Below are 23,083 nucleotides of genomic sequence, written 5' to 3'. Positions count from 1 at the left end.
GCTCTGAGCGATCGGCCACCGATCAGTACTGGACGGTTTCCATGAAAAGGCAAGTATTGGCATAAACAGTACTTGCTTTGCACTGCAGCGTCCAGCCTGAAGCGGCCGTCTCCCGCCCACTTTCTCTTCACAAAGCCAAAACAAGCATGCCTGCCGTGTGGGACTTCCTGTTGTTGTGTGTTGTTGGTGCCTTAAAAAGCTTTAGTTTGGTGCGGCATTTGGGCGACGGGTACTTGGCAGGGTGTGCTGAGTTTTCGCGGCTCGTGATGTGATCATCGGTCAGGCGCGGCCAATTAGACAAAACGCGGGACAGGAGCCCGTGTGTGCGTTGCAGTCGGACAGCCCAAAAAGTGGTTGGATTCGTCGGACCGGATGGCCGGCCGTCGGCCTGGGGTCCTGCTGGAGTGCCATCAAGCTGCTCGCCCATCCCAAGTTTCCTGAAAGAAGGCGCCTGATCCTCAAAGTTTCACCATGTTTATAAAGCATTAAAATATTGGTTTCAAATATGAACCCCCTTATTTTTTTAAATAAATGTATTAGTACTATGCATTTATTTATAGGTATACTTTGATCTACTTTTCTTTCGTCATAATCATTTTTATTTTAACAATTTCATCATTTTTTTGTCACATTTTTTCATTGGCCGAGGGAAATGGTGGTGCTGGTGGGCGGTGGAATCAGTCCGGATGGGTCGCAGAAAGTGAGTCATAAATGAAACTGAAAAGTGTATGTATGTATGTATGTATGTACTTTATTTATCCCACAGCGGGGAAATTTACTTGTTACAGCAGCAAGCAAGATACGCAAGTAAAGAATACATAGTGACTACAACATGGTTCAGGTGGTGCAGGTGTTGTAGAGCCTGACAGCGGTCGGTATGAAGGACCTGCAGAACCTCTCCTTCTTACACCGTGGGTGTAATATATTACCCACACCTGGCTTGTTGTTTTTATTTTGGAAGTAACATTTTTGGCAATATCGACATTTTTTCCATCTTCCTCCTCAATATACTGTATATGGTACTCTTGGCCCAGTTCAAAATATTTCATTTTGTGGTCTCATTTACAGCAGGGTGTACCCCGCCCACCACGCCCAAAGTCAGCTGGGATAGGCTCCAGCATACCCCCGCCACCCAAATGAGGATAAGCGGCATAGAAAACAGATGCATTATTTGTATGCATGCATTTATCATGTTCCTCCTCATTCTTGTAATAAGATACATTCACGAATTCGTCTAATTGCACTTTTAATTTTGTGTATTGTTTCAAAAGATGAGTTTTAACGTCAATAAAAGTGTGTCGTGACTAAATGACCATTGCAGATATTTAGGAACCCCTGGTTTACATAACAATGAAACATTGCCCGCCTTGTTTAAACTGAAAGGCAGGACAAAAGGACATGGACCGGCTGTTTAGACAGCAGGCCAGTTGGGTTAGAATAACCTGCACCCTCTGGTGGTTGCTACCAAGTTGTGCAATGGTCCACCTCCACACAAAGTAAGTGATACCAAAGGCAAGATGGATGACATATCACATTAGTGATATCTAAAGCTACTGTATGTATACTAGCATGTGTGAGTATCCCCCCCACCTTGCGCTTGCGTGGTATGGGCTCGTCGAAGAGCAGGCTGCTGCCATCCTGCTCGTCTAGGCTAGGGTCCTCGGGCCCGGCGGGGCCGGCCCCCACGCCGCCCAGGCTGGGCATGCGGAAGGGCTTGAAGCTGTCGGCCGAGAGCGGCGGGGAGGGCGTGGACGGGTTGGACTGGTCGCTGGGGGCCGACCAGCTCCAGTAGCCCCCCGATGAGCTGTTGCTGGACGGGGTGAAGGGTCCTGCCGAGCCGTTCTCCTTCCAGGAGCCACTCAGGGCCTCTTGAAGGAAAACATTCATGGTGGGAAAGTCAATTAAATTCACACAAGTTTATTTGCACTTCACACAAAGGCACCGCTGTGTGTGTACAAAAGGAAAAGAAATGTGAGGCGAGACTTTTTCAAGGTCTTTCTTGTTTCAGATCAAAGACGTGCTTCTTTTCAATATCTGCTCAATAAAAGAACCTTGTGACAGAAACTCTCCCAACAAGAAGTTGGACTATTATAAAGAAATGGGAAGAAACAGCAAGAACAAAGGGGGACTGAGTGGGAAGAATAAGGCGTACGTAGCCGTCAACAACATTGGTCTCACTGTACCGGAGTTGAATACTGCACAGGGGACACTCAGTGGGTGCTGCTGTTGCTCAGTGGGTGCTGCTGTTTTGGTTAGCAACAACCTTTTAATGTCCGTGTCACCAACTGAGATGGAGTTACCATAAATGTGTTTATGCAGTATACTGCATACATTCACGACACCGATGATTCAAGTGATGCTCACCGCTGACTTTGACGGGCGGGCTCCTGACCAGCGGGCTGGTGGACAGGCTGGTCAGCACCATGGCGGCCGTCACCTTGTCCATGTCTACTTCCTCCTCCGACCGCCTCATCAAACAAAGAAAAATATACAATAAAAGTTAGCCTCTTCTGCTGCAGGTCCCATGGCATAAACAAACCACTTTTTGGTTTATAAAAGCAATTGATGTGCTTACTAAAGCCTGTACAACACACGGCTTTGTCTCTTCTAATTAACGTGCGTCCAGAGCTCATTAAAAGACGGGACGCCTTAATCCTCACCCGTGGATTCTTCAGAGAGGGTGAGCATCCCTGTCATCTACAAGAAACCTGACGGAAGACCTACGGTGCATGCCGACATTATTAGCCTTGTGTGTTCGTGTGCGTGGGTTAATGTGTGTTCTGCGAGCGAGGCATCAAAGTCAGTCCTAATGCGAAGATGATGAAATCGCCTGCCGGTTTTGGGAGGGGGAAATAAGCAAAAAAAAAAAAAAAAAAAAGCTCAGAGATGAAATAGTTGGAGATGTTGTGTTGTAATCGCTATAGATACTGCACAGGCGATGCCTTACTTGCTACACTGAGGAACATGACATGATTTATGTTTGCGCAATTCAACACGTCCACGTGTTTATATTTGGTCACTTCCTGTGTTTAGCTGTCACAGTTTTCTAATTAGCAGAGAAAAGAAGGGAGATTGTGTAGCGTATTGAGGGACGCAAGTAAGAAAAAAAAGACTGAGGGGGAAAAAGTGTTGAAAGAATAAACAATAAAATAATCAAAATGAGTGTAGCTCGTGCAGTGATCAAAGGAAAAGTGCTAAAAAATTAAATAAAATACAATAAAAATAAACAAATACAATAAAAATAAAAATGGTTGTGGAAAAAGTACATGCAAATACAACAAGAAAAGTTTGAATCTTATAGAAAATGAAAAAAATAGAATGTGTCGAGAGCTGATCGATCACTTTGGGGAATATTGTTGAAAGTGGCATACAAGCATCTGCTGTTGACCTGAAGAATCCATCATTTATTGTTCGATTGTACGTTGTTGCTGTATTGTTCCTGCATGTAGTAAAACGCTGGCTTAGTCACACATGACAAATGAATGTCTGCGGACGGCAACTGCGGTTGTGGTTGCAAAACAACTGTCAAGCTTTTTTTCCTCTTTAAATCCGAGGTGTCCAAAATGCGGCCCATCAATGCATCCTGCGGCTGTTTAAAAAAACTCAACAGCGGCAAAAATGGGGGGGGGGGGGGGTTATTTTACAAGAATAAAGTTAAAATATGAAGAGAAAAAACATGTAATCTCGTGGTAAAGGAAAAATAATGTAATTTAGTAGCATACGGTTGAAATACTAAAGAAAGACGCTTTTTTTGTTAAAGTCGCCGTATTACAGGAAACAAGCAAAACAATGAATAACGTGATCATTTTTAGAGAATTAGGTTGCAGAAAAAGTTATAATGTTACAAGAACAAAGTCAAAATATCATGTGAATAAAATCATACTTTACATTTACAAGAAGAAAGTTGAAATAGTTGGGAAAAAAAACCAGCAGAAATGAAAAACACAGTTGTAATTTTATGAGAATAAATTCCAAATATGAAGGAAAAAAGTAGTTTTCTAACGAGGAAAAAAGCTGCAATTATTAAACTTGTAAAATATTACGAGGAATAATAATCATCTTCATCTAGTGGCATAGAGTTGAAGTATTAAAGAAAAACGTTAAAAAAAAAAAAAAGCAAATTCATAATATGTGAAACAAACACGATAAAGTTGTTAGTTAATTTTTGGAAAATTGGGTCGGGGAAAAAGTTATAATATTATGGGAATAAAGTCAAAATATTATGTGAATAAAGTCATACTTATGAGAAGAACATTTACAAGAAGAAAGTTGAAATAGTTGCAAAAGAAAAAAGCCCCACGAGAGCAGAAATGAAAAAGACATTTGTAACTTTACGAGAATAAAGTCACAATATTGAAAAAAAAGGTTGTATTCTAACGAGATTTTACAAGATTGAAAGTGAAGTCATTTTAGTAGCGCAGAGTTAAAATATTAAAGAAAAATAGTTTAGAAAAAAGTGGGGAAACAAGCCAAACTGAAGTTCATATGCTTTTTGTCTTGAAATACATACGGTATAACTCCTCCTTCGCTTGCATCCTGTCATTTTTCAGTATGTGGCCTTGGGTGCAAAAGGTTTGGGCAGCCCCGCTTTAAATGCTTGCATTGTGTACACAATCTAATCTGATGCGCAGTCAGGAATGTGGCCGTCAAAGACTAAAGGATTCAACAGGTGGAGGAGAGGCAGTGGGAAAAAAAAAGGTAGGAGGACAAAAGAAAACACCTTTAGTGTACACTTGACTGCTTTTATTTTATAGGAGGGGAAGGAATGCGGTCAATGCCTGGACTGAAAAAAGTCCAGGTCAGTCCTGGCCAAGAGTTTGGATGAGAAGGAAAGGAGGTAGGAGAGGAGATGCTAACAAAGCCAGCAGGCTCCATTAGCCCACATCTAATTTATGAAGCATTCCTCTGTTGAATATGATGTCATTACAGCCTCCTCATAAATCAAACAAACAGCTTGTGCACTTTTACCCATAACCCCCTCCTGCTGTGTTATGGTGTCATAAAAAAAAAACAACTTCCTGGTAACCTTGGGAGGCTGTGGTGGATTTCCATGGCAACCAGATAGATCCATAATCGTGCTTTGGCAGAAAAAGTACATGTAAATCTTGGGGAAACACATTAGAGGCGCAATAATTAAGACGGTGATGTACGAGCGGCAGTGGGAAGGCGACGCTGGCTCGTCATTAGGGCGAGTAGGTTGGCGTCCAAGCGCGTATTATGTGCGTAATTAACACCAGGCCGTTCAAACGCTCTTGAGACTTGGTGGGACGGCTAATGGATCAGTCAGTCAGCTCTGAGAAATGGCTTTCATATGTCTTTCCGTCGAACCATCCTGGCTAAACTGGCAATAAGACATCATGTGACCCCCACGAGGCTTTCCTAAAAAGGAACACGATCAGCAGCAGCAGCAATCAGCTTGTTTACAGCAACAAAGCGCGTTTAACAGAAGAAGATGCGTGTGCTTTCATGATCTTACCTTCGGGGGGCCAAACATAGCACAGTGCATGCCACTGATGTACTCTATATGATGAATGCCTTGAAATGCAGCCGATAAAGCGTTTTAATTGATGTGCAGTACATACTGTACATCCACTGGGTCGCATCAATACACTAAACAGTTGATTTACTTCTGGCTTTTGTCATCTTGCCACATTTTTCATAGACGTATTTATTTACACAGCTGACAAGACGGCCATCTGCCTCGACTAGCCAAGGGGTTTAGAGTTGATACAATTCATCGCTAACTGCCAAATAAATGGGACTGTTGCTGTGTTTCCTGATAGTTCGCAAGACAAATGAGACTCCAGTTATGCCTACTTCCGGAGGGAGGGGGCGTCAACTAAAATGTAGCCAGTATGAAAACAATTAGGAATAAAAATGTCATTAAAAGTAATTCAATATTATGTATATGCTGGGGCCGCACGATGGAGGTGGCACGATGGTGGTTAGCATGTTGGCCACACAGTCAGGAGATTGGGAAGACCTGGGTTTGAATCTCTGTTGGGCATCATGTTCTCCTCGTGCATGCGTGGGCTTCCTCCCACATTCCAAAAACATGCAAGTCAGGTTAATTAGTGACTCTAAATTGTCCGTAGGTGTGAATGTGAGTGTGAATGCTTGTTTGTCTGTATGTGCCCTGCCATTGGCTGGCCACCAGTCCGGGGCGTACCCCGCCTCTGGCCCAACGTCAGCTGGGATAGGTTCCAGCATAAAAAATTCGCTTATCACGGTCAGGTTTGGAGCCACTTAACGAGGGACAAACGTACAATAAAACAAAGTGCTTTTGAACACGGCATGATAAAGTACCTGAAAATGAAAAGAATATATATACTGTTTATATTATTATGATTATATTTATAGTTATTGCCTTCTTTCTTGAGGGTAAGGTAACAATCTCTGCAAATAAATACCTAACGTGTGTGACGCCGAGTAATGCTGAAACCTTTACCACGGTCACACATGCTGCTCATACACTTAAAAGCATTACTACGGTTCTGGATGGGAGGAAGGTGTGTGCTGCTACTTTGGTCAGGGAGGGGGGGACCGACAGTGTCCAGTTTCAAGTAAAACACATGCGGCTAGAAAAGACAATAACAAGAGTTAAAGTTACTGGTTGAAGGGATCCAGTGAAATATGGTTGTCTTTGTTGAAGACACAAAATCCACTTCTCGGTCCCCTACATGGTCACCACCAAGTAAGTCATTTGGGACTTCATGATGCACGTTCCCGACATCTGGATTGAACTGAGTTATAAACAACATAAAACAAGATATGAGGGAAGCAATGCGGGAAGCTGCAATATAAACACTTTCAATACTTAATGCAGAGATGTGATGCAATGATGATATTAGCAGGCATAAATCAGCTTCTCAAGCTTTTGTTCTGTCATTGTAGGGGTGTCACGAGACACCTAACTCACGAGACGAGGTGATGCACGAGCTTGGGTCCACAAGAACGAGGCGAGACTTTAACGCTAATTTTAAGGAAAGCACAATCAAAAAATACGACTGGACAAACGAACTTTTTTATTTAACGTCAACAAACATTGTTGGTGTGTTTTTAAGTGTTTATTGTCCCACAAATTGATGCTCAAAGATATCATTGTCAACATTTTTGAGACCAAATAAACCATTGCTATGATAATATATAATAATAATAATAATCTTGTCTACTTGTCCTTGTCTATTTATGTAAGAGCTGCCCAGCTCTCCTTTGATAGTTACATACATATAATTAAAGACAAATCTTTCCATTTTTATTGGTCATTAGTATCAACATTTTTGCTTTTTTTCAAGTTACATTATGCCTTTTTGCTCTATTTTCCACTTTTGCTGGGTTATTGTTTATTTCTGCAATGAGCCACGTTCCACAGATGGCCCCTGCACCACACTTTGGACACCCATGCGTGTTTTGCCAGGAAGGCGAGTGTGTCCAAGCTCTGCCTTCTTGGTGCTGTTGGTCAAGGTTGTGGAACACTTATGTGCGCACCCTTATTCACAAAATATATTGACCATGGCGCTAAATACGGAACCGCTGATCGCCGGTACTTGAAAGCTGGCACTGAGCCAAATGCAATTAGTGTCAAAAGAACCACTCGGTGTCACATGAGATCTCGCGACACCCCTTGTCAGTGTGTCTACCTGCCATATCTCCCCGTCCATTCTCTGCCGTGTGAGGCAGCAAAAACAGTCTCTGCCTTGGGAATTCTGCAACAACTCTAAAATTGTATTCCAGTTATGAAATTCTATAATGAGTCAAGCAGAACATTGTTTGCATATTTGGTCAAACTGAGCGACGCTGGAAGACTAGTGGCAAACATTATCACAACAACAAGCGAACAAAATGATCCTTCCTGAGTAGACGTTTTGCCAGTTTTTGCCTGGGACTAAATGGACGCGGGGCGGGGGTCAGTCTTGGTGCACACAAACAGGCCTAAAATGTCCAGGCGTCTTTACTTTCTGAGTCACCCCACAGTGATCAATCATTCCTAATGAAGGTGGATGAACCGAACGGTGCGGTGGACTGTAGCAATTCCTCCCGAACTCCTCCCAAAGTCCTGAAACACGGACCGCCGCTGCCAAGCACACACCTCACTCCTACGCTGTCTCGTCCATCCTCTTTATCCTCGTCCCCCCTTCAGCCCTGGACTGTCCTCCCAGTTGTTAACTTTTCTCTCCCACACGGTGAGGTTCTTCGTGTTATGCTTGTGGGGGGAAAATATGTGAGCGAGAAAGATGTGCAGAGTGTGTGTTTGGATTGGCCCGTCACTGTGATATTGAATAGCAAGGGGAGGTCTCACTCGTTTATTATAGCCACTGGACTATGACGCCTATTTCCTCCGCTATAAGTCTCCTCCTATAAATCATCTTCGCCGCCGTCTTATCTCATCTCTGCCCCCGCTCAGCACATCAAAAGTAATCTGCATGAAGGACTCTGCTGCTGTTGATTGACAGGTGGAATCCTCCTTGACCTTCTTCTGTGCATGTCATTAGGGCTCTCGTACGGATATGAAGCTGCCTTTGTCATAGCTGCGTATAGGATACGTCAAAGTTGTTCCATTTCCTGTGAGGAGACTAAAGTGTACGTGTGCCTTGTGATAAACATGAGGGTGCATGCCAGGTTTAGACAGGTGCTGCCAGCAGCTGCATAACTGCAAAAGCCCATCACATGAGCACAAGAGCATTCAGTTGTTTGGCAACCAGGAGCTTAAGTGCACATAGAGAGGATGGTCTTAAAAATAATCTTGCTTTTGCACTCATCTGTTGATTTTATTGGCCCAGTTTTTCTTTCTCCAAAGCACATTGGCATAACTTAATAGCAGAGATTGGGAACATGGACTACTATGTGTTTCTTTGAAGGGGATGTTTACGTAAGCTTCTAGTATTGCTCCTTTCTCGCTAACTCAGGGTTTTTTTCAGTTTGGAAACACGATTAAAAACTACCGGATTTAGGAAGAATCCCAAGAATTTGGGGATGTTTTATTTAATGATTTGGATCAGTGTCACCCTTAGGTACACACACGTCATCATCCCCATCATAGCAACATATGCACTGGCCTGGAGCCACGGGTAGCGTTCCCATCCTGCATACATGGATGCATTCGATGTAACTCGAGCTGTACCATCACCCCGATTGGAGCGGCAACCACCGGCATTTCTCATCCATAGACTCCAGTCAGGAACCCGGCCCGAAGAAATAAAACTAAAAATTAACGTCAAGACCTCAGATATACACTGTATAAGGGCAAGTTAATGGGACTTAGTATTGAACCCTGTGGCACCCCGTTTCTGATGCTTCAAGCTCTCTTCAAGCATACTCCTATGACAACAATGTTTAAAACGTAACATTTTCCAGACGTTGTGAGAAACCTCTACTAGTAGTCCATTGGAAAACATACTGTATAGTGTATACTCCGCTCTAGTGAGAGCAACAGGGTGTGGCGCACATTAGCTGGGCACCAGGCCAAAGACCCTGTAATCAAGTGTGTGCGTGTGTGTGTGTGTGTGTGTGTGTGCGTGCGTGCGTGCGGCTTCCTTATAGCAACTTCTGCCAACAGGCCACTATTGCCGACCAGCAGCTACAGCAAAACAAGTCTCCAGAATGTGCATCACAGGCACAATTTGCCTTTGCTTGTGTGCAAACAATGTAATTGTGTAGCACATTCGGTATTAAGTAGTTTGTTAGGTTTAGGTCAGCTTATTTTGCAAGCAAAAATATTGGAAACCGCAAACTACAACCTCAATTACAAACATATTAGTGTAAATTATTATAATTATAAATATAGTAAACATATTACACACTGATATATTTCTAAGTATATTTTCTCTGTTTGTAGTAGGAGGTAGATCTTTGGGACTTGGTCAGTTTAAAAGTGCGAGCACCCCTGCTGCTGTACATAATGAGTGTATTTGTCAACACTTCCCATTTGTTTTACATGCACTTGTGCTTATAGTGCACATAAAAACGTTCATGACACTGTGACCCAGTTGTGAGAACAGACCACTTGGAAGAAAATAGAATGCCTTTATTGTTATTGTAACAGGTACAACTAAATTGAAACTCCTTACACTACAGCATAAATATGTCACAATAAATGCATATAGTGTGAAAGATTGGTGCATGCAAAACTGGAATCGTACGCTAGTATGTGTTGAAAAGAAGTGACAGGGCCCGTGGAAGAGTGTGTGGGTGTCAGGCTGATGTACTGTATATATGTCCTTATTTTTATATTTCCGTAACCCCCTTGAGCCAGCCAGATAAGGGGGGCAATGATCATCTCCTCTCTTCGCAGCGCTATACCTTGAAATGATTGACACACACACACTTCAGTAGTGTGCCCTACATTTCCACTATGGTTGGGGTGCATCCATGCTACATCCTATGGGGGCAAATAGACGCGTGGATGTCATATATGTACGATGTTGGAAGTCCTACTTGGGTTCTTGCCTCTGGCATAACCACACATACAAACACACACACATCATTTCTCTTTGTCCTCTAGAGCAGCAGGTGAGGAGGAAAAACATGCCAGTGATGGTGAAAGATGACAGAAAGTGAGAAGGACAACGTCTCTTGTCGTGACGTCTCCGGAGGTAAAGCAATTCTATTACACATTGATTCAGGTCGATCCAAAACTGTCAAAAGTGCTCGCAGGGGGTAGCAGTGCCACTGTAGCGTCCATAAAGCTTCACCTTATGTGTTGGTATTTAACTGGAGGTCCATGTTGGGCTGCTGTGCTTTATGTGTCATTACGTGCATTGAGGGGTACGAACAAAGGCGGCGTCAACTAGAGTCATGACGACCTTTAGTGGAGGATAGCTGGTAAATAAAGCCCACCCCCCTCCTCCTGTCTTCCTTCTCACCCATTGCCTCCTATATATCTCCCCACCCTTCTTCCATCTAATGCCGTAAACTCTCCCCCATTTAGGATGGGCACGCTCGATCCATATGATGCGGCGGCGAGCGAAACAAAGGGAAGAGGCTCACTGAAGCGAGCAAATGAGGAGGCTAAACACGTGCGGCTTGGGAAGTAAATATGAGGGGAAGTCAACCCCCCCCCCCCGCTCTCTTTCACTTTCTCACCTGCCGCTTTGATAGTAGCTTGAGGAATGTCACGAGTTTGACGCTGCTGATCAAAAACATCTTCATTTGACAAGGGCTTAATGAACTCATCCCACCAAACCGAGCTTATATTCTTAAAGAAACAGCAGGCAGCTCTTGAAAGTGGAAAAGTATTGTGTAAATCTACGTTTACAATTATCAGGCCAATATGAGGGAATTATGACCATAATTACAATAAATGGATAACTTAAAAAAAACTCACTCCACTGAGGCGAGATTACCTGTACTGTGCAGGTGAGCAAATCAAGTGCTCCTTTTTCCTCCTGCCTGTGACATTAACAACCTGTCGTAACGTCCCTGAGCTCACTTGCAAACAAACACTTCACTTTCCGAGGAAGACATTCCGTGTGCTACTTGCACCAAATGCTCTGCAATGAGGGCGAAAAACCCCGTCGAGCACGCAAAAAAACCTTACCAGCCACCTGAAAAGCCAGCGGCGTGGTGTTTGAAAAGTGCAAACGGTTTGCCAGAGGCCTCCATAAGCGGCACACCGGCTGTTCGGAGCGTGTGCCCGAATACAGTGTGCCTTGCTGGGCCACAGCAGGTGGCTCCTCCATCTCTATACTCTGGTTCTCCTGATAGTAGTGATGTGGTAGTAGTGATGTCATCATATTTCATTAATTAACAAAACCTAATTTGTTCCAGTCCTTCTTACCGCCAGGTGTACACAAACTACACTTACATTTAAAAGTAGATATCGTTATATCGTCGATATAAGTTATCGGTACCACATTGGTCCTGAGAAGCACAAAGTTATCGGCATCGGTTTGAAAAAGAAGGTATTGTGCATCTCTTCCACACATGTTGTAATGTGCACGCCAGGCGAGCAGCTGGTGACGAAAACACCACGCGCATTTGCTACTTGTTAATTCTGAAATGTGCTATTTTGAAACTTGAATAATGATTTGGAGTGCATAATAAAATAACCACGGCAGGTAGCTGCTGGAAAACAGATAGCAGATAGCTTCATGGTTACGCTAAAAGAACTACAGTTCTTATGATGCTGACAGTGCGGAAGCAGGAAGTAGGTCCGAATTAGATTCTACTGTTATATGTTTTGATAGTCATACATAGCGATCGTGTTCTGATCTGACAAATCTTAAGTAACTTTGATCAAACGTAGACTTACTACAGCTTCTGCTTGGACATTTAGCACAGCGGCAGCTGCTGAACTCTGAGTGCAGGTAAGATTGCAAGGGTTATATAAAGAATGTGCGGTTCCAATCCTGCATTTACATGTATTATTGACTGACTGACTTCTGGCTGCCCTCTTCCCACAAGGTAGCTTTTCTCTAGACGATGGCCCTGACCACTCCAGGGTGTACCCCGCCTGTCGCCCAAAGTCAGCTGGGATCGGCTCCAGCATGCCCCCGTGACCCTAATGAGGAGAAGTGGCATAGAAAATGGATGGATGGATAGACGATGTGATTAGTGAATGTCTGCACTGGATGTCTAACAGGCGGCGTTTTTAGCATTTACATGGACGACAGTGTCGTATTGAACAGCCTCCATGTTGAGACCCATTGCCAAATGTTTACATTTATACTGCCATGCAAACAAAGGGCCAGTGATGATCCACATTCAGTTACAAACAGTGTTGTGCAAACAGCCCCGAGACTGGATCGCCCCCTTGGACATTTGCATGACCGATATGCAAACATTCACTTTGCAATTACTTACTGGTTTATTAGGACATCCGGGAGGTTAATTAAAAGCCTTATCCCTTCATTCCCACATTTCTCCAATTTTGCACTTCAGCGATGAGGGGGTGTGACCTTTAACCTCATCCGCATTACAGTGTTTAGTAGTGGTAATGGGGGCAGAGCAGCTCTAGAGCACCCCCCTACCTTCTTGCCGTTAGCCCCCGGATGCACACAACCTACCGATAAAGGCCATAAAACACACACACACACACACACACACACACACACGTTCTTTTATCACTGCCATGCTCAATTTTAAACACCTCGGCTGTAAGTCAAGCGGACCGACGCACACAGACACCCGCACACCTAAAGCCACTCATCTCCCAGGAGGATGATACACACACTGGAGAAGGAGGAGGAAGGGGGCATCTTTCCCAATTACACTTCCTGGTGTGTGTGTGTGTGTTTGCTGAAGGTGCTCACAAAAGCCCCTGGAGATGGAGCTGATGGAGGGCATTATAATAAAGAGCCTATCAGCAGCTCCGATCGCCTCACGCAGCCTCCAGGCAGGACAAAGGATCGGTCACCACTTCAACATTTACCTAAAGGCCTTTGACTTACACCCCCTCCCACTCCCTGCTCACCCTCTTTCCCCCTCAATCTCTCTTTGTCTTGCTTCTTCTTGTTTATGTGCCACTGTTAACCTTTACTTAGCCCTAAAAGGTAGACAACACTTGGGACGTGGGTTTTTCTACCCCCATGCCAAGTGTGCCCTTTTAGCACTCACAGTTAGAGATAAACACTCCTTTATGATGGCCCGTCCAAAAATGTTTTTAAAATGGTCAGGCAGATTGCTTTTGTTTAAGATGTGTAGCAAAGCCTGTCCTCACTAAAATGTAAAGCAAACAAGTGAGAGACACATTTTACTGCAGTGCAAAACATTTTTAGTCCATTCATCCAGCAAATGTAAGTTCGCCTGCTGACTAAAAATTGCAATTCAACTATTAAGCAAGCTTATTACGTAAACTAGCTAGCCCGGATGTGTACCCACATGTCCCCTGTCACAGCCTGTGGACTTAGCCACAATCATGTGTATATAATCATGTGTGTATATACATACTTAAATGACTCAAACGAACGCCCAATGACCAGAGAGCGCACGGTGGGGACGGGGAAAGCCTTAATGTCTTAATCCAACAGTGGTGGCCACACAGTCAGGAGATCGGGAAGATCGGGGTTCGAATCTCCGTTGGGCATCTCTGTGTGGAGTTTGCATGTTCTCCCTGTGCGTGCGTGGGTTTCTTCCCACATTCCAAAAACATGCATGTTAGGTTAATTGTCCATAGGTATGAATGTGAGATGGAATGGTTTGTCTATATGTGCCCTGAGATTGGATAGATTAGGATAATCGGCATAGACAATGAATGGATGAAATATATTGCAATCTACTCATTTAATTACTACTACGTTACATTCTTCTCCACTTTGTGTGTATGCTCGCGGCCCCCTTCCACTCACCAAGACTGATAAAAGGGCTCACTCCGTTCATGCCGTTGTTGTATGGAACAAATATGCCGAGGTGCTGAAACTAATGCACAGAGTGAACCCTCTTCCTGCCTGTTTGGAGGCAAGACACACGTGCTCATGCAAATATACTGTATTAAGACCAGTTCATGTTCATTTATTGGCTGATTAATTAACTCATTTATTATTGTCCCAGGCTTAGTGTCCATGAGACATTTTTTTCAAAAGAAATCTCGTCACGTTTTAATCTCGTGAGATCTTGTGACACCCCTACTAATTTGACATAACTAAAACGGGCTGTAGTGTTTTACACTGTGTTACAACTTCAATTTGTATAATCGGGGGCCTTCAAAAACTGCATATACATGGACAAATCAGCAGCAAGAACGGCTTGTCATCCTCAGTCGGGGGTCATCTGTTGTGTTGTGTCACTTGTGAGTGATGCAATAGAAACCTGTGGCTCTTTTGTTAGTGATGCAGCCCAGGAAAAGCCAGCTCATTTACAGGCAAGCTGAGCCCAGAGGCGACTGATGATTCACTACACGGTTGTTAGTGAAAGATTCACTACGTGGTGGAGGGGAATGGCATTCCAAGTGGAAAGATTGGGGAGGGGGTCCATCAGGCGAGCGTCATCTCTGATTAATTTACCGCCGTGTGCTACGAGGATGTGACAACGGGTGGGGGAGAGTAGAGGACCACCTCCGCCGTGTCAACAAGTCCACACAAAGGAACCTCTGCTGCTGATTCTTTGTCCCATCTGGAGGGGTGGGGGGGGATCGATACACTCAACTACATCAAAGACAGCAACGCTCCTAAAGCAGTTGTGAAGAAATGCAGTTCTTATGCCAACACATGAAGGCTAAACGGCTGAAGATATCAACATTTATTACTTGTGTGTCTCTTGCGAGCAACGAGCAGCTGCAGGTGATGCAACAATTGGCTAATAGATGCGCCAATTGCCACTTTGAGTCAATGCCGTGCATCTTTCCATTCCAAGTGACTGCACCAGGGATGTCAATAAAAACATACGTGGTAATCAAAGGAGACCTGAGGATGCAGGTGATTGGCATATTTGCATAGACAAGTGTGGGAGTGCATCATGCGTGGCGCTGCATGCTAATTTGCATGCATATGTTAACTTAACAAAGCTATATACTGTATGTTGCATTGCTGGAGTGTGCAGCCGCAGGAGAGGCGGTGCCTGCCAAAGGTAAAACGTGACATGTAACACGGTCACTGTGGATGGCACGAGTGGGTTTTACATTAGCGCTAGGTTAACACACACACAGATGCAGAGCCAAAGCATGCAGCAGCAAGGAGACAAAGGAAGAGAGGAAGGGCTGAAGAGGGAGAGAGAGGGAGAGAGAGACATCAGTGCAGAGGGGGAAATGAGCAAGAAAGCAGGGATAGATAGAGAAGGCAAGATTGAATAAAAGAGAGGTGAAAGGGAAATAGAAAGAGAGAAGAGAGATGGAAAGCCTTGTAAAAAAAAAAAAAAAGCTCATCTTCCCATCTGGCTGAGGAGGCACAATAAAAAAAAGCTGAGAGCCAGATGAGAATGGACAGTGGTTGGGAAAAAAGGACAAATAGGAGAGACTATTGGGACACTTTATCCCTCCCCCGTACTCACATTGCTCTTTGTTTCATTGACAATCGGTAAGATAAGTTGTCTTCCTTGCACAGATTGGAAAAATGTACCCGTGATCTACTGTCATGTACACACAATGTATGCAATCAAGAGCTGGACAATACATCCTTCTGAATTGAGTTGTGAAGACAGGCGTACACGATGGCGAATGAATCGCTCTCATCTGATGTTGCTCGTCGTGCCGAGTACTGGCGGAACAAGGAGTGATTGGCAGATCCCGACCGCCAGCACGACCATCGTTTGCGTTTCCGGTATGTCATAAATTCACTCAACTGCATTTCGCTTGATTCCCTTTACATTTTCAGCACAGATGCTTAGGGCACCCAGTTGCTTAGGTGTTGCTTTTAGTATTAGCATTTTGAATCCACAGACAGCGGAAATGGCGGGAAAATGCCGTAGTTACAGTATATTTTATGCTGGAAAAGTTCCAGTGCAGACAAAAATACAGCCTCCTCTGCTTGGCCTTTGTTTAGTCTTTGTTATCTACACTGTCCTATTCATACAAGATGTCCTGGGCAGTGAGTTTTAGTATCATCTTGTTAATGATGATGAAAACATGGCGGCCACAGGGTAGATTCTACAGTTGGATCGTGTCTGCTTCTGGTTCAAAAGTCTAAAAAAAAAGAAAAAAAGAAAAAAAGAAAAAAAAAGGATCTTGCCGCAAACGGCGGTGTTGTGTTTCCCCGTGTTGAGCCTCCTGCTAGAAAGAGAATAACAGAGGCCTCTTTGACAGCCTGAGAGGGAACGAGCGAAGCCCCCTGGTAAACACATCCATTTTGGGCTCATGTCAGAGCCACCACACACACATTCACAGAACTAAACACAAAGTTCGACTCTCAGCCTTCGGCTTTGGCAGGACATTGCAGCAGCGTCCGATCCAAACCTATAATGACTGCGCACACACAGAGCGAGAGAGAGAGAGAGTTAAGTTAGACAGAGAGACCACGTCCTGCTCCAACTGGAGTCAAGTTCAGCGAGTGGAGCCTGAATCAAAACAATAATAAACCCGTCGACAGTTGACCTGAGGACGAGGACTCATGTTGTTTACACCACAACGGGAAGGCGGTGCCAAAGTGAAACGGAACCGTCATGATAGGCAAGGGTTGGCAAGGGGCGAGGGTGCCAGCTGTCTCTTAAATTCCACATTTTCCCTTCCCAGGGAACATTTATCCCCTCCGTGTAGAGATAAGAGACGAGCGTGAGATAAGTGGAAAGACGAGGAATTAACCTCTGCCTGGAGGGAGAGCGTGTCATTGTCTTTCATGGGCTACGTCGCAGGTGAGCCTAATGATGGATGAACAAAGGAGGGAGCAATGGAACGGCTCTCAGGGTGAAAGACAACTATCAGGCAGCAATCAGAACAATGATTTGATTGAAAAGGGTTTAGTGATGAGTGGTCATCTGTGTTGGACTTACTAATACTAATAAAGATCCTTGTTTCTTTGTTACGCTGCTGTACACCACATGATGTGTATGAGCTGCAAAGCCAACACATGATGGATTGCCCTTTAAATGTTCTTTTTGGGAGCATGGGGGTTCTTATTTACAGTTCTGGTCTGCTGGCTGCTCGCTGCTTCAGATCTTTGGATGGGAGGCACCAAAGACAGTGGAAGGCGGCCTCTTACTGGATTGCAAAGTAAAAGGATATGCCTCTCTTGTCATCTTTATGGAACAATTTATGTCGTTCTGGACCAGCAGATGGTTCTTACGTGTCAGCCTAACAAATGGCAAACTTTCAATTAACTTTATCGCTCTCCCCCTCGCCGCACAACGTCTTCTTTCTCATTTTTGGGGAGGACATCTGTTGCATGCTTTTAAGTGAATGTCTGTTTTATTAATGACTCGTTATTAAACAAAAACTGTTGAGTTCCTTCATCACTTCCTTGATGAAATTAAGTTTCGGAAAGAACACAACAAAGCTTTGCATTAGCGGGATTGATTATCTCCGTCATTTGTGGCCTCTGAGGTGAAATTACACGCCTCCATGCTAAACGCATTACCTTCCCTCCAGCGCCAAAAAGATCATCTAGGCATAAGTAGGAGCAGAAGGCGAATGAAATGCTCGGCTGATGTTCCACATACAAAAAAAAGGCTCAAAACAAGAGCGCGCACCTTCATGTCACTGATGGGATGGATCACGGCGGAGCAAAACAAAACGCTTGAGGGATACTTGGAACGGGAAGATGCGAGAGCGGTTATAAGGGACGGGGAAGACGTGGATGTCTCCGAGGGCGGTTGCTTCTCGGAGAGTGAACAATATGGCACAGCTGATCCATTAAGCTTATGAAATCCCTGCACCCATAAAAGATATGTTAACATGCCTTAAAACAAACATCCAAGTTAGGATAAATGGACTCAAGGTTTGCAGGCAAACTAAACAAGCCAAACTGAAGGTGAAGGCCTGCTTTCCACTTTAATCCAAGACCAGAATCCCTTGGTGGGGGCGTGGGAGGGGTGGGGTGGGGTGGGTGGCTGATGGTAGAAAACCAGAAAATAGTCCTTAAATGTAGGTCACCATGAGACAAGCTAAGCAAATAAAACATTAACTTTGGCCCCACTGAGTCGCAGCTCATTAGGAAGGAAGTGATGCCCTCGTATCTTTCACTTCGATTCACACTTATCTATACATTCATTCACCCAACAAAGAAAGGAAGTCCATCACGTTGTCAGAGGAGCGAGCTGTGATTGATAGCTAATGATGGACATTAGCTCGAGTGGAGCTACACGCCACACAGAGGGGGGTTACCCCACCCTGCCATCACCTTCCCGCTCCATCATCGCCGCACCGGCCCTGCTAAGCCGCGCTAAAATTGATGAGCGGCACTCAAATTAAAACGGGGCCACAATTATGACACCCTCACGCAGCGCGCTTAATTAACACAGCTCCTCTGTTATAATTAATAAAAGACGGTCGGGCGGATGGCCATCAATAATTCAGCAATATTCTAAAACAGCCAGGTCGACCGAGCCTTCACAATGGAAGCCATAATTAGGAATAATGTACAGGGTGGATTTCTTTCGGGCTGGTGAGTGGCATATTGCTTGGCCTTTTGAGTCACCGACTGAAGAAATGTTAGGACTTATTGAAAAATCAAAGGATGGTGGAAGGGGCTGTGCTATTTGTATATATTTGTCGTCTCTCCCTGCCTGTTTGGAGGCGGGAAGCGAGGAAAACAGACACGCGTGCACGTGGCAATATATCGAGGCTGGAAAAATGATCAAGTTCATTTTCATGTGTGTGATTAATTAATGAATGAATTATTGCCTAGTGCGCACAAGACCATGTTTGTCTGAACGAGAAACCTTGCTCCTGAGATCTTGTGACAACCCTAGTAAATAGTGATTTACACGTGTCTGATAACTAATGTCCAGATAGGGGAAAAGTCCTCCCTGGGACACGGGTGGGTTTTTGATGCAAAGCGCCGCCAAGTCGGCCGCCTCATTAGCGTATTTGTTTGGAGACAATGTGCGACAGCGGCGTCAATTAGGACCACCTCGTATATACCGCGGACGGCCGTAATGCACGCCTGTCAATAGAATCAATTAGAGCTTTTTCTCTTGGCGCAGCACTTTGCACCATCAGTCCATTACAGCCCGGGACTATGGATTAGTGTGGAAGAGCAGCGAGCAACAGCGAGCCCTGCGGAGCGCGGTATCACATAAACACAGGCACCCGGGCCCGGCACTATGCATTATAGATAGTGAGCAGGCAATGATTACACACAGAGCCTCCTTACAGACACAAGAAGCGCAATGTAGGACAAATTAGCATATCGGTGATGTTTTCAGCAGGGCCTTGGGATTGATTCATCTACTGATTCATAACACTGCTGCTGACAGGCCGACACACTGAGTCACGCCGCGGTCAAACCAAGAACCTGGTGTCCAGCAACAATAACGGCAAATAGATTATTGCTCATGGCTTGCAACAGGCACGTAACACATGATCGGTCACATCTGCAGCTCCAGTCGTGGCTACTTGGACCTACAGCAAAGCCTCCACTGGGGAAAAATTGGAAAATGTCCCAGTTATACGCGGAGAAACGTGCAAAGGCGGGATGTACACGGTCCAGTATAGCGCAACTGATCTCAGGCCATGCGCCTACAAATCCATGCTCGCTGACATTCAGCCCAGTTAATTAAGGAGCCAATTTGCATATAGATTTAAACTCAGTATTCCATTCTTGCGCCATGACAGATGGTTTTCATCTCAGACGCCACAACCGGTCCAACCAGGAGACACGTTTGCTTAAAAAAAATGGATTGGGTTGTCCAAAGCTGACGCTCATCTGGAAATGTAAACGACAATTGAATTTGGATCAAGCGTGAGTGAGTAATAGCAGATAGAGTAAAAACAAAAGAGCAACAGTTGTTGTGCATTGGCACTTAGCTACAGCAGCTAAAAGGCGCATAAAAACGTAATGTTTCAATCTGTTTACGAGTAGTCTGCCTTTGTATCCTCAAAATTCCCAGAGAGTCAATATTTAAAGGCTTATGTTTCAGAAGGAGGGGTTGAGGAAAGAAAAAAAAATCACCCCAAGCCCTTGGCTCCAGACTTTTTGCTTCATATTCTACTATTTTGGCCGCGGCAGCCTCCGACGGGCAATAAATCTTGGGCAGGGGTAAACAGCGGGGTGGAGCGCGTCCATGAATACTCAACGATCGCATCTGAGGCCAGCGATTCAGTGTGACCCAAACTTGTTGCGGTTTTCCAGCCTTGAACCAAAAGCGGTTGGACAGATTTAAATTTCCTTCTACGAGGCACTTGTCCCTGGCTGATGTCCATAAGTTGGAGGAAGCCAAATGAGTGATACAGTATTTAAGTAATCCATGCAGGCGATGACTTCAGCAGCTGCTTTCATCTTAAAGAAACAAAAAAAGCCAGCAAAAGCACATTGAGGCACTTTTTGTCTTAGCCGGTTTAGACATCTCCTCTGCATTTACTATTTTGGAACACAGAAAAGATGTCATTTTAACCCATTATTCTGAGCTGTGCTCCAGCGAGGCACTAAAGGGCCTGAAAGTGGGAGGGTTGAGACGGCATATGATTACACAACAATGCATAGGGTGTGAGCGTCACTGAAATGAGATCACAGCGCTCCAATTTTACAGCGTTTTCACTAGTTGCTTCACATTCTTTGGAATTGATTTGGAGAGCTGACTGATCCCACTGATCCCCGCTATGCATGCACCTGGTGCCCTGATATGACTGCACAGCTCTTAACCCCCCAGGGAAGCTCCAGCTTGTCATAGTAGAGAACAAATCGCAATCATAAAAACACAGGGTTGTGTTGTGTTGGGTTGAGTCAACGACTGGCCAAGCGTTAGCAGAAACAGAGTTAGTTAGTCGTGATAATACAAGTTCCTCTTGTCCGCAAAACAAACCAATTCCATGTTGTTTGGGCCAAAAACAGATTAAAATCATGAAAACATCACAGAAATGTCAGGTTGAGTCAACAACTGGCTAAGCGTTAGCAGAAATAGAGTTCTTTAAATATGCAAATGAGTGCTAGTCAAGGTAACACAAGCTCCAAAACAAACTAATTCCATGTCGTTTGGGCCAAAAATGAGACCTCCCCTGGTATTACTCGCACTGAACTCCTTTGTACCGTATAAATAAAAGCACATTTTGGGTTATTTTTAGACGTGCGCAGATCATATCGGGTGTAGGAATAGTTGAGTCAACATTTCTCTGGTTCAGCCGAGTAAATAGTTGCGGGAAGAAGCTTATCATTTAATCAGATAATTGAGAGTAGAAAAAAGGAAGCAGATTGGTTTTTAGATAACCATCGCCAGAGAAAAACGTCTTTCTTTGGCAAACACTGACTACTTTCTTCATTCTCCTAATACGCCGCAAAAATGGAGAAAACCAAAAGCGACCTTAAAGGGCATAAAAGGACCTCAAAAGCAGACCTCAATTTGATGACAGATGAAGCAAACTGATTTAAAAAGCCATGTCACTTTGTCAAAAGACAAAAGGAAAGAGTGCCAGTCCCCTTCCCCTTTTGGGCCTCTCCTTGCAGAGGATAGCCAGTCGTTGGCCTGCATCCATGGCTAGAGTTGGCTGATGCACCACCCGACTCAGATCTGTGCAGCGTATTCAACAATAAACATGGTCAACAATAACAGTTAACGGGGGGGTTTGTTTTGGCACAGGGTGTCCCCAGCAGCCTTTTTGCTTCAGCATGGTCAACAGTGGCCATAAAACAAATAAAGCACAGCCACCGTATCCAGTGCGGACACCAAAACTGGACAAAAACACCACAGTTATGTGGAGCAACACCACCAAACGGGAGTTTGTCAGCTGAAGAGCAGACAATCTCTGAAATGGCTTGTTTTGGGTCTTTTGCAATAATAAGCAAAGCACTCTCTTGATTTCTCCCCCCTTCAAAACCGGGGTTATACTGTACTTCATTTCCTCTGCAAGCAATTAGTCTCCACGACGCGATTTGTCAAAAGCTAAGCCACTCGTTTCCACCGAGCTCTCTCTCCCTCCAGCCCTGCCAGCTCTAGTTACAATTGGCTGCTTCCTGCGTCGGGAAAACATGAGCCCTTTCCTTCGCAGCAAGAAGGTGGCCGGGGCAGCTGGCCAAGGCTGAGGCTGAAAAGATGCCCGAGCCTTCAGGTAAAAGACGACAAATGCGGCGTAAACAAAATCAGAAATCTGCCACATTGAGCAATCTGTGTCTCCAGACGCAGCACCTTTCATAAAGAAAACTATTTGTCGTGGCGTTTGGGAGCTGGATCAGTGTACAAAGTCGATCAATCAAGAAACGGGACCTATTGATTCCTGGCTCATGAAGTAGATGTGATGTCAATAAACAAAGAAAGATCATCAATACAGCGTTATAAAGGGGAAAAAAAGGGATTTAGCTAAACATAAACCCTTGTTCTGAACTCCTATTTCACAATTGAAGCTCGTGTTGTGCCCAGCGAGTACTTGGTGCTTAACTTTTCCCTCGTGCGGGTTGCTGAAAAAATGTACAGAATAGGAAAATGACTCAAATGAATGGCCTTCATAACAGGTTACGGTAACTGCTCTACTCCATTCACCTCAGAGATTCCTACGGCAAAAAGCATAATAACCGCCAGGTTTTTTAATTAACACCACAAGATGGCAGTAGCTGCATTTCAAGTACCATGA

At 44.5% G+C, this 23,083-nt stretch overlaps 1 protein-coding gene across 1 annotated transcript in view; it reads right to left on the bottom strand.

The window, feature by feature from the left end:
• The window catches only part of znf704 (zinc finger protein 704), a 37,001-nt gene that overhangs the window by 3,818 nt on the left and 10,100 nt on the right, over positions 1 to 23,083 (bottom strand). Inside the window, exons 4-5 of the mRNA XM_054762955.1 lie at positions 2,365 to 2,468; positions 1,591 to 1,868 (exon numbers count right to left, since the gene is read on the bottom strand). Of these exons, the coding sequence (XP_054618930.1) occupies positions 1,591 to 1,868; positions 2,365 to 2,468 (382 nt within the window). The remainder of the gene's footprint in view (positions 1 to 1,590; positions 1,869 to 2,364; positions 2,469 to 23,083) is intronic.

Source organism: Dunckerocampus dactyliophorus, chromosome 20 (assembly GCF_027744805.1).
Source record: "Dunckerocampus dactyliophorus isolate RoL2022-P2 chromosome 20, RoL_Ddac_1.1, whole genome shotgun sequence".
In the NCBI taxonomy this organism is placed as follows: Eukaryota; Metazoa; Chordata; class Actinopteri; order Syngnathiformes; family Syngnathidae; genus Dunckerocampus; species Dunckerocampus dactyliophorus.
This window is presented reverse-complemented; position numbering and strand designations above follow the sequence as displayed.